Below are 12,738 nucleotides of genomic sequence, written 5' to 3' on the forward strand. Positions count from 1 at the left end.
ATATATTACAACAAAATGATATATTTTGTGGGTTTTTTTTTTTTTTTTTTGTGATTTTTTTTTTAATGTTAGGCTACCTCCAAATGGCTTTATTAAGACAAAGGCTGTTTTATAATTCCAACATGAATATTTTAATTTGTGACAATTACATTTTAACACGTTGTGTATTTGGATATGATGATTTTTTTTTTTTGTCAGGTCATTAAAATATATTTATTTTTATGGTAAAGTTCCAACCTTGACTCAAATATAAACCCTGAGACAAACTCAACTGATTCAAAAGTGTGACAACAAGTCTTTATCTCCCCTATTAGTAGCCTACTTTGGGTCAATCTGCTAACTAAAAGATGGACGCAATATAAGAAAATTTATATCATTTGAATATTATTTGGAACTCAGTTTTCTTCACCCCCTTTAAAGAGTGTGATGGAACAAAACGCCATGGGTTCAAACGGACAACTACATAACATAATCTCCTCCTACATTCCCCATCATATCCAACCAATCGTACAAACCCGCTATAGAATTACATCAACACAATCTACTATAAAGCATTTATGTCGAGGGCTAACTGATAAGCATTTTCCTGGGTGAGCAGCAAGCTACGCAAAACATACCTCGTCTCTTTAATATAAACACTGACGGGCGCATCACGTGTCCACATGGCGGCAGAAGTGAGTCGACAATGTATGTTATGCGGATCGGCCGTTACCTCACTGACCTAAACAATGAGAGATGCTGCTGACTCGCTCTGATTCATTCACAACACAGTTCATCCTGTTTGAACGCATATATATTACACATCTACATTTATATTCTGAATAAAGCAAGGTTACACAGTAGATTAAAAACCTATTTAATCACATATATTTCAGTCATTTACTTTACATTCAATTTAAATAGTTCCAAGCCCTTAAAGGGACAGTTCATCCAAATATGAAAATTTAGCCATCATTTAACCCACCATGCCGTTCTGAACGCGTAGGACTTCTTTCATGAAACACAAAATATGTTTGGAAGAATATTGGGGACTGAAAGTCTCTGTCGCCGTTTACTTTCATTGCCTCTTCCCACACAATGAAAGTGAACGAGGACGGAGATCTGTCATTCACTCCAACATCTTCTGCGTTGCATTAAAGAAGTCAGTGTTTTGAACATGGTGATTTTTTTTTTTTTTTTTTTTTTCTTAGTGAGCTATTCCTTGAGTATCGGCAAAATAAACACCTTAAACAGACCAAAATAATGCCCTTTCCAAAGAAAATCACACAGCAAATGTCCCACAAATACAAATACCTCGCCCAGCGCTCCTCCCACTGTGGGAGGAGTCAATACATGTCCTAAACGTAAGCACCGAGAATAATACTTCACAGCCCGAAACACAGAAGAGACGGAACAGTCTTCAGTCACCGCGGTAGATGTGCGACTCCAAACGGGAGGCACAGTGACTGCGATAAAGAAGGGACAAGAAACACACAGAGGTAAGACGCCCAGGTCTTTTAGTGTCAACTAGTTGGTTTCATTGGCGCGAAATACTATTTATGAGCTATTTACCTTTCTGCAAGACTTGCTATTGAAGGAGTTTGTGTCTCGTGCTACAATTACAGTCCAAAGTTTAGTGAGTTAATGAACCCCATCACAATAAACAATGTAGAGAGGACACTTCAAAGACATCTTTAACTGAGCGTCTACTGTGTAGAACTAGCCTATATTACAACAGAATATTGTATTTAGTGATTTTTCTTTACATATTAACTCCAAATGTCTTTGTTAGGACAAAAAGCTGTTGTTATTATTATTCTAACATTGTTGTTATTATTATTATTATTATTTAATAATGATGATGATGATGATAACCTAATAATAATAATAATAATAATAATTGTTATCACAAATCTGCATGAGCTGTTCTATTGAAAGAGTTTGTGTTTCATGCAGCAATTAGGCTACAGTTCAAAGTTTAAGTGAGCTAATGAAAATTTTCCCACTACACAGTGGGGACGGTAAGATGACACCTAGAAGACATCAGGATGAAAGTCATTAATAAAAAAGATATGTTTGCCATTTTCCTCACCAGTGTCTTTTGGGACAAAAGCTTTTTTTTTTTTTTTTTTCTTCAAAAGCTGTGGTGATTCTAACACTTCAGTTTGTGTCTCTCACAGGGAGAATGCCAGCTAAAACCATGAACTCTGATTTGGAGTTTGACTCCTTGCAGCCGTGTTTCTACCCGGACGAGGATGACTTCTACTTCTGCAGACCAGACGCTGCACCGCCTGGAGAAGACATCTGGAAGAAATTTGAGCTGCTGCCCACTCCTCCTCTGTCCCCGAGCCGGGCAGCGCTTCCAGGGGATCCGGGGGAGCTGGGCGCGGTGGCTGGGGATTGCTCGCTGATGGGCTTTGGATTAACGGACCCGTTGGACTGGGCTTCTGAGCTTCTGCTCTTACCGGAAGACGACATTTGGGGGGCGTCTGACGGAGACCTCTTCGGCTCCGTTTTGGATACTACGGACAATTCCATCATCATTCAGGACTGCATGTGGAGCGGCTTCTCGGCACGCGAGAAATTGGAGCGGGTGGTGAATGAGAAACTCGGGAAAGCAGTCTCTGCTCCTACCGGTACTGAAGCCGGTAAAGACACGACAGTCAAGTCGCCGGAAATTAGCCACTCTATACCGGAGTGTGTGGACCCTACCGTAGTTTTCCCTTATCCAGTCAACAAAAGAAACGGGAGCAGCAGCAGCAGCCAAAGTGTGACACTACCGAGGAGCCAACTGCCTCCAGTCAGTGCAGACGAGACTCCAAGCGACTCTGGTAAGTGTCTACTTAATGTAAAGTTAATAAGTTAAGTGCTCACACGAAACTGTCTATAAATTACAGTTATTAATCATCATCATCACCACCAAATTATGATGATGGTGATGATGCAGCTAAAAAGTTTGGCAGTCTATAGTTTGGCCTATTTTGTAAGTGGTCATTGGGGTAATTGTTGAAGATCATATGACAGGCCCTGAATCGGATTAGTGTGTGACATTCCAGACTGTCGGTCACACACAAGCGCGCGCACACACTCAGTAGTAGTAGTGGGCGGTGATGGGGAATTTATGTAATACTAGATCTGCATACCCAGTAGATGGCGGTAATATTTGATGTTGTCGATGATGTCGAGCCATTTGGCTGAATAGCTCTTGGTTAAAGATTTAATGCAGAGAATAGCGTCACTGAGCCATATTAAATAGGAAAACGTGCCCTTATCTGCCCTCCATTAATCTGGCTTTAGGCATGGAAGTAGAATCTAATTTGGGAATTTATTAGGTCATAGGATTAGGTTTCTTATGAGGTGCAAGATTGTTTTGAAACATAAACGTTATTTTAATAATTATTATTTTTATTTAATTATTTATTTATTTTTCTGATTGAGAGCTCTTGATGGTGTAAAACCACAGGCTCAGATGTTTGGGGAGTGTGAGCGAGGGCAGATTTCATAAAAGCCAAGCCCCTAAATTCAGTGCCCCCCAATAAGTCGCTTCCCTTCTAAATGAGGACTTGTTTCAAATGCAAATCCCAAACGACAATCACACGTGGGTGAGAGAATAAGAGCTGGCACTGGGCACCAGCATGTGATAAAGGAGGCATGCGTTTGCATCCACGAGAAAGGCAAACCCCCCTTTCCTACCCAGTGGGCAGAGCTTGGCAGGCCGAGAATCTTCCAGAGAGGTGCAGTGAATGATAATCACAAAAAAAAAAAAGACGAGGAAGGAAAAAAAGAGACGATGGGTCATCTCTCTTTACAGGGTGACGGCTTTGAACAAGCAGAGCCTTTCCTCCAGCTGTCTGCTTGGCACTTCTCCAGGGCAGCGGCTTAAGACGGCATCAGATCAGTGTTACTCGGCAAAGCCCGCGAATAATTGGACCACACGATTACAACGCTAGTTTTTCCCGCCTGTGCTGTTATCCCTTTTCGCGGCAAACCAGTGGAAAAGGGGAACGCACTGACTGTCTGCGTTCTGTTGGAGACTAAATTGCCCCGTTTGGTCTCTCCTTAATGCTGGCAGACGGTTTCCTGTAGGGAGCTTTTGAAGTGAGAGGCTGTGGGCTCCAGTAAATGCCAAACAGTCTTCATGTGTGGCTTAGCTGATAATCACATCCATTATCTCATAAACATAGCTCTCGGGCGTCACACTGAGGACGTCTTGCCATCTAAGCTTAACTTGAAATGTGCCACCAGTTGAAAAGGCACCAAGCGAAATTCCTAACTTGACAGCAAAACAGCTTTTGTAAGAAAATATGACATGACGAAATGCTCATGTGCTTGGAAACCCTCTTATTAGATGCCGTAAATAGAGGGTGTGTGTTAAAGTAGAAAGTCAAATCCAAGGTGGTCCAGTCTGGGGAGAAACCAGCTCCTCTGTGTTTGACAGAGCGTGTTCAGATGATTGCATTGTGCAATTGTCTCATCTGCCCACACAAAGACATTAACTCGAGCACACACCCTGAGAAAACACAGGCATGTTTCCGTTAAGAGCGCTTGTTCATACCTGTGTACTTCCAGAAGAATGGTTGCACAACAAACCTGCTAACCTAAATCTCCTTCTCTTCCGCTAGATGATGATGATGACGAAGATGACGATGAAGATGATGATGATGATGATGAAGACGACGAAGAAGAGGAGGAGATTGACGTCGTCACGGTCGAGAAAAGGCGTTCCATCACCAGCAAGATAACCGGCACTGGTCTGTCTGCCGTCTCTAACTCTCAGGCGTCCACAGGAGGGCGGTTGGGCTCAGGAGTGAGCAAAGCTCCACAGGAGCTCATTCTGAAGAGGACGGCGGCAGCCTCTATCCACCAGCAACAGCATAACTACGCAGCCCCATCCCCTTACTCCGAACAGCAAGACATACCCAGCGCTCCCCCGAGCAAGAAACTCCGAATCGACAACAGCACTACAACTTTACGCACTGGCAAGAACCAGAGCTCTTCCCCGAACTCCCCTACTAACAGTGTACCAGGACAGCGCATGAGGAAGAGCGATTCCAGCAGCCCGCGATGCTCTGACTCTGAGGACAGCGAACGCCGGCGCAACCACAACATCTTGGAGCGCCAGCGGCGCAACGACCTGCGCTCTAGCTTCCTGACTTTGCGCGACCAGGTGCCCGAGTTGGCGCACAACGACAAGGCGGCGAAGGTGGTCATCCTGAAGAAGGCCACTGAGTACGTCAGCTCCCTTGAGGCCCAGGAGCTACGACTCCAGCAGGAGAAAGACAGATTGCAGGCCCGACGACAACAGCTCCTCCGCAGACTCGAGCAGGCCAGGACTCGCTAACACTTAACGCTCATTGGCTGAACGCCTCACAGCTAATGGTCGGCGTCAAATGACGGACGACAAACCGCTAAGGCTAACGGCCCAAAATGAATACTAGGGACACTCACTGCTGACACTTTTTTGCACATTTTTTGACGTCAAGAATGTTTCAGGTTTACTTTGTCACCCCAATCACGCTACAACGATGAGGGAAGGTGCTTACCGGTGAACCCAACTTCCCCTCAATGACAAGACCCTTATGAACACAGTCTTCAATACGCGATTGGGTCGATGAACTTTGCGTTCACGCTCTTCCTGCAAAATGGACACTAAACAAATGACACGAGACACTTCGAATGGCTATAATCTCTCACACCTCACTGGTGCTGAATCTCATGGATGTACCTCTGCGCACCTTGATGTCAGACACTTTTGTAAATAGATTAGATTTTAAAAGAACATACACTCAGTCTGCCTTTTTGTATACGATTATTGTCTTTTGGTTTTTTTTATAAAGATGTCAAAAGCTGCCAATAACTAGACTGGAAGTTTATATACCTTTAACAAGTACTGTAAGACCTCCATTTTTGAGGATTTTTGTAATATAAGGACACATTGTTTTGTTTTTTGGAATCTTTTGTCTTATAATCTCTCTGTTATGACACACTTTACTAATTCCTACATTTATGCTTTAGTGTGCTTCTGATACATACTAAATTTGATACTTATATTTTCGTATGAAAATGAGTTCTGAGTAGATATCACTTTATCTTGTTTTTATTCTTTTTTCTACCTTAATTTCTTTTGTACAGAAAATTCTTTCTATCTCCATTTATAAGGCTTCTATACTTTGCTGTCTTTCTCTTTCTTTGTTTATATATTTGTAAGTATTGGGTTCATAGAACTGGGTCATTGGGAAAAAAGTGTTTTTTTCTCCTTTTCTATAATGTACATTGAGTGCTGCGACTCACAGCACTTTGAAATACCTCATTTTGAAAAATAAATAGACATTTTGAAAACAAAAGAGCTTGTTGTCAAAGGATGAGTGCTTCTGTATCGCCGCTAGTGGGTTTGAGTCCTGTCAGGTATTGAGTAACAATACGCTGAACTGCATTTCAGACATGCTTGAAGCCCCTCTGTGGGCGGCAACATCCACATTTCAAACAGCCCTGAAACAACTCTCTTAAGTTATGACTTTCAAGGGAATTATGACTTTGAAAGCAAAAAACCCACAGTTAAATCATACTGTCAAATAAAAATACCCATGTCACTCATTTGAAGCATAAATAAGGAGCTGGGCAAGTCTAGTTTTTCTCTAGGATCATGTTGTTGTTGTTTTTTTGCTACTGTTTCCTCAACATAATGTCAAAATAGTTTGATTAATTAGTTAGTTACCATACTTAAATTGACGAAATCTGAATCAAATCTAATATCTATATACTTGAATTTATTTTCAGTACAAGCCTCGTATTTTCTACATGTTTTTGGACTTTTTTCCCCCTGTTTTCTATTCAATCGTTCCTGTTTTTCATTCGCCAAGCCTTTCTCCCTCCATCTGCCTCGCTATGAAGAGAGATCTGGTTGACCAAGCCCTCTCTTACAAAAGAGAACGAGTATCTCCCTCGTAATTCACTCTCTCTCTCTTTCAGTTGATTTAGAAATCGGCAGGGCACATCCACATGCACTTTCAGGCACTCATACACAAAAACAAACGCTGGCACACACACACTCAGCGCGAGTGGATATGAAAGCGTGCGCAGCGCACACTCAGACTGGCCCCCGCAGCTTCTTACCTCATTGTTCTGCACGTTACCATGGAAACTGGAGCAGCTGCAGCGTGGCAGACTTCAAGTGCGAGTGTGTTTTATTCTATTTGTGCATGCGTGTGTACGTGCGAAGGGTGTGGGGGGCGTCTTTTGTGAGGAGGGCATCGTGACCTGTGCGTCTAATATCCTGCTGGACTGAGAAACGGGTTTGTGTTTACTAACTTCAGTCACATGGCATGAAAGCTGACTGAAGCCCCGCCCACCAATGTGTCACAATGAACGATTTTCTCTGGTCCAGAGTAAACAGGCAGAATTAGAATTCTGTCGCTGCAGTACAGGAGAAACAAGGTTTGGAGGGGTACACAGAGAAAGAGAGACCTTCGATTATAAATTGGACCGTCTAGACATAACAAGGTTACATAACAGTCTGTGCGGTATATGTGTGCGTGTCTGCGATGTTTGGTCCCCAGGATGAGGTAACCATGGGAGACCCCACTGTGCCATCTGGCCGATGGCTTATCCTGCCTGGTTATAAAAAACAAAACAAAAACAAAGCCTCGAGCTAAGACAATAACACACCGCCATGTGGAAACTGGTAGAGCTGGCCACCGTACAAAGCACTGTTTGTATCTTATTTAATTTTTCAAACCTGAAATTTTACACAGATAGTGGTGAATATGGGTAAAATGGGACATTTTCTGATAATTTGGAATTTGTTTTTAAATATGATGCTAAATTAACTCCTCATATAATACAATTTCTACTCACAATAATAAATATTTTAAATACTTCAATATTGCCACTATACACCAGGGGATTTCCCACAAGGGGCTGCAAGGGAATGCTAGGGGATCTCTAAAAATAAATAAATAATAAATCTATTAAATTTGAATTAAATTAAATTTAAATATTAAAATAAACAAGTGAATTTTTATATAAATAAATATAAAAATGTATATAAAAATAAAATATAAAAAATGTATACATTTGATTTAAATAAATAAATAAATAATAAATGAAATAAATCTGATTATTCAAAAAATAAATTGATTAAAATTAATTTAAATAATGAATTGATCAAAATCTAAAATGTAAATAAATAAATAATATACCTAAAGTACTGTGGTGTTTAAAAAAAATAATATAAAGTAGGTCAAACTGAAACTGAATATTTTCCAAATAATATATTTATACAGCATCTGAAAGCTGAATAAATAAGCTTTCCATTGATGTATGGTTTGTTATGATAGGACAATATTTGGCTGAGATAAAACTATTTGAAAATCTGGAATCTGAGGGTGCAAAAAAAATCAAAATATTGAAAAAATAGGCTTTAAAGTTGTCCAAATGTAGTCCTTAGCAATGCATATCCACTCACATAAATACATTGTTGAAATGTTTACAGTAGGAAATTTACAAAATATCTTCATGGAACATGATCTTTGCTTAATATCCTAATGATTTTTGGCATAAATGAAAAATCGATCATTTTGACCCATATAATGTATTCTTGACTATTGCTACAAATACACCCGTGTGACTTATGACTGGTTTTGTGGTCCAGGGTCACATATTTATAATATTATTTTTTCACAGTATCTCAATCTTTATGCATGAAAACATATAGCTGCCTTTTACATTTTAGGATGGGGGTCGTATGAGAATGATCATATTTGGGGGTCTGTGGCATCAAAAAGAAAATGAAAAAATGTTGAATGCTTAATTGAAAACATACTAATATTCACCCTATACATGTGTTAAAAATGTCACATGTATGTTCTTCTTTCTTCCTTAAACATGAGTTATTCCTCTCTGATTGATGTGGCCGCAGACATCATGTTGAACTATAATAAACTTGGAGACAATAGCTCCATATTATGTGACTGTATGATTGTTTATGGTATGGTTAAATATGTGTGTGTCGAAGTTTGGATCAGTCTCAGAAGGAGTTATGAAGTTCAGTCAGCAGAAGGGTTTGAGTTCAGAGCACAGATTTTAAAACACCATCAAAACCCATCTGCTATAAAATGCTCATAAAACAGGATTATGAAAATAATATAAAATGCAATTAATATAATTGATAAACAGGAAATTAATGTGCTCTAATGTGTAAATACATTTGACATTTCATATATTAAAGTTTATGATCTATATACAGACTTGTTCGTTCCCTTTCAGACATAATCTCACATTGTCAAATTGTCTTTACTGTCACTTTTGAACAATATAATGCATTCTCACTGAATAAAAGTATTAATTTCTATAAAAAATACTGACACTGAATAAACTAATATAAAAATAAACTAACAAGTAAATACATACAAATATATACATACATATATGTCTCCTCTGGAATGTTCACACGCCAGCTGTATTCAACAGATTATCTGTGGCGTGGAATATTTCAGTGTCAGCCTGTCAATCAACCCTCTGCTATGTGTGGGGACCAGCGCTTGTTGTGGAGTAACAGGATGGACAGCATATGGAAAACTGGAGACAGACTAAAGACAGGCTTTAAAACAAAAGCCAAAAGCACAACAACATGCTCTGATTCTTATCAACCAGCACTGTCAGAAATGTTCTAATCCTCATAACATGCAGAGTTGCCACCCAAACAAAAGGATGCCAGCTTTAAAAATGCCCCTCATTGGATGGGCACTGTCTCCAGGGGGGGCAAGAGGAGAGGGAGGGGGTGCCATCTGTTCTGGGTCAGGTGAAGAATGTGGTAATGTTATAGTGTAGTAGTGAGAGAGAAAGAAAATTCATGTGTGATCAAACTTTACCAGTGTGTAGCAATTACCATACAGATGGCAGTGCCCTGTAAATGTCAAGCACCTTTCTGTCTTCCCCTATCGTTCCTTCAGAGAATCATTCATTATGTTTTCTTTGTTGCTTTTTAACTTATTTTCATTTTAACCTCCAGCACGTGTGCAAACACAGCCTCTCATCCATGACACAATGAGTCTGACCTTAGCATCACACCACAAACCCACAGGAACACACACATATATAAAAAGAAGCACCACACCCTCCAAATGTGATTGATTTCAACTAAAACAAATGTTTTTTTGTTTTTGTTTATGTGTCCTTTTTATTTGTAATAAAACCATGTTTTTTAGTGGTTTACTTCCATTTGTATAACAACTGTTGTACTACAGGCACCAACTACGCCAGAGCGCGTACACACCTCACGCACTGGATGCCGTGCGTGCGCTCAAGGCAGTTGGACATAGTGGTGTATTAGAGGTAAAAAATTATATAAATACTGTTCGGTTTCTCGCACAAACTGATCGTTTCGTGTCTTAGGACATCAATGTGTCGTCACGAGCTGCAGGGTTTAATTTGGATTTGTCTGTGCATGTTTTTTTTTACTCTCATAGGTTTTGTTACCATTGACATGCATTATACGACTGACAGACCGCAACGGTTGGAGTTTAAAATCATCATTTGTGTTCTACTGAAGAAACAAAGTCACCTACATCTTGGATGCCCTGGGGGTAAGCAGATAAACATCAAATTTTCATTTTTGGGTGAACTATCCCTTTAAGGCGATGTTTCCCCTTATTGTTTCCATGGCGACGCGTCATGCTTGTCACGTGACACACCGCAGCCACAAGAACGCTGTATGATAGATGTATTGCTTTTATTTCGTTTTTCTTTTTTATTCAAAATATTCACAAAACTTTCTTACCATGTCATCAACTATCTGATATTCCGATTCTCAAATACGTGTAAGTGAGTGTGTTTTGTCGTTTAAAAACCTTTAGCAATGATCTTGATCTTGATCTATAACGCGAGATGGGCGCCGCCATCTTAGTTTGTGCCACAGTTCAGAGTCCTGTCAGTCGGATTTATAGCACGGGAGTTCATCGGTTTCTCTTGAAAATACATGTAAGTAAGTGGCCGGTGCACTGGGAGAAGAACAGAGTAAACTTTATATTTACTTATGCTCACTATGTGTGTCTGATATGAATCACTTAAAGAGAGTCCGCACAGTCTACCAAAGAAGTCAAAGTGTTTCACCTATTGGATTTTTGTGTGTGTGTGTGTGTGTGTGTGTGTTTAAATGTCTGAAACCTAAAATAAACATTATGTGGTTGAAAACACTGCATAGTTGTGATAAATGACAAGCGCTGAGCACGTCCGTCTCTGGCTCAGCGCCAGCCAAAGCGCGAAAACACAGTTTGAATCTGGCAGTTATGTGACGTCACTGAACATTAAATCCCAAATATGGGACCATACTCTCAGGGTCACAGAAATAAAAATGTGTGGGACCGTACCGCTTAATTTCTTTCTTTTAATCTTACTTACCTAAAACTTTCGAATGGTATCACAGTTTATATAAAAATACTAATCAGCAAAAACTGTTTTCAACTTTAATAATAATAATAAGTTTCTGGGCAATGGGCGCCAAATCAGTATATTAGAATGATTTCTAAAGGATCATGTGACACTGAAGACCGGAGTAATGATGCTGAAAATTCAGCTTTGCCATCATAGGAATGAATTCGATTTTAAAAGATATTAAATCAGTTAACAGTTACTTTAAATAAATTGTAATAACATTTCACAATATTACTATTTTTATTGTATTTTTCATCAAATAATATGCAGCCTTGGTGGCCAAAGACTTCTTTCAACAACATTAAAAACTTTTGTATTGTATGTAATTTAATGGCTGTAGCCATAATTGCAATAGCGATTATTATTCCATTAATTGTGCAGCCATAGTTTCTCCATACATTAGGTGTTGATATTGATCACCTTGTTTTCATAACATTTTGACAGACTAATTTAGCATTTCTGTTGAAATGATGACCTCATTACACCATCTAAACTGTGATCGTGTCCGGTACTGGTTGGTCCATAATATGTAGTCCAGATGTTGCCAGGGGATTTTAGGGTCATAACTCAAACTACCCTGTAAAAACTCTTACCTTTTGCCCTGAGAGTAATGAGCACTGTATGTGTGTGCTTTGTGTGTCAAGACCATCGTTCTTACACAAAAGTTTGTGTACAAATGTGCTTGACCTGATTTATTATTTTTTTGTCACTGTATAAACTAAACTTATTATTGGAGAACATTACGGCAAATTACACATAGCCGGGTCCTTGACTAGCTTAAATAAACCACCAGGACAAATTAGTTTTTTCAGCAGCACAAACGAGACAGATTATGAGCCACAAAATGAAAGATACAATTTCTAAATATTTTTGGTCAGTTTCACCAGATATTTTTAATATAAAAAACATAATGAAGCAAACATCTTTACATTTTAAAAAAGAAAGAGGGAGACTCCTGAGAGGTCTGACCTGTCAGAACTAGAGATGAAATGCCCATTTCATGCTAGTTAAAGTCCCATCTACTAGGTTTGCTCTCCGTGACCTAACAGAATAGCACCTTTAACCTAGAGAGACACACACGCTTATGAACACTCTGAAGCGGGATGATATAGCGGACTAGAGATGGCACAGGCCTTTCAGCATTACAGGAGCCTGAAGAGAAGGGCAGAGGTTAGGAAAGCAAGCGTAACAATTCAGGGCTGGTAGGGGGCGGCGCTATTGTTCAAATGTCCTGATCTCTCCAGCTCTGACAGTTATCTGTCTGTTTGATCACAGAGAAGAAGTTGGAGCTTCTCAGACAAATGTAGGCCAGCCCTCAAAGGAAATCAG

At 39.7% G+C, this 12,738-nt stretch overlaps 1 protein-coding gene and 1 long non-coding RNA gene across 2 annotated transcripts in view; both read left to right on the top strand.

Moving 5' to 3' along the window:
- The first annotated feature begins 236 nt into the window (after positions 1-236).
- mycn (MYCN proto-oncogene, bHLH transcription factor) lies at positions 237-6,325 on the top strand. The gene is made up of 3 exons (XM_051876215.1): positions 237-1,478; positions 2,160-2,810; positions 4,602-6,325. The coding sequence occupies exons 2-3, from the start codon at positions 2,165-2,167 to the stop codon at positions 5,318-5,320; spliced, it is 1,365 nt and encodes a 454-aa protein (XP_051732175.1). The 5' UTR covers positions 237-1,478; positions 2,160-2,164; the 3' UTR covers positions 5,321-6,325.
- Positions 6,326-10,793: 4,468 nt separating this feature from the next.
- LOC127502357 (uncharacterized) overlaps positions 10,794-12,738 on the top strand; it is a 30,088-nt gene continuing 28,143 nt past the window's right edge. The window contains exon 1 of the long non-coding RNA XR_007926840.1: positions 10,794-10,956. This is a non-coding gene — a long non-coding RNA (uncharacterized LOC127502357). The remainder of the gene's footprint in view (positions 10,957-12,738) is intronic.

Source organism: Ctenopharyngodon idella, chromosome 20, assembly GCF_019924925.1.
Source record: "Ctenopharyngodon idella isolate HZGC_01 chromosome 20, HZGC01, whole genome shotgun sequence".
Classification (NCBI taxonomy): domain Eukaryota; kingdom Metazoa; phylum Chordata; class Actinopteri; order Cypriniformes; family Xenocyprididae; genus Ctenopharyngodon; species Ctenopharyngodon idella.

Coding starts and splice junctions, on each gene's coding strand:
- mycn (XM_051876215.1), top strand. CDS start 2,165: ATGCCAGCTAAAACCATGAACTCTGATTTGGAGTTTGACTCCTTGCAG. Junction 2,811..4,601: donor CGAGACTCCAAGCGACTCTG/GTAAGTGTCTAC, acceptor CTCTTCCGCTAG/ATGATGATGATGACGAAGAT.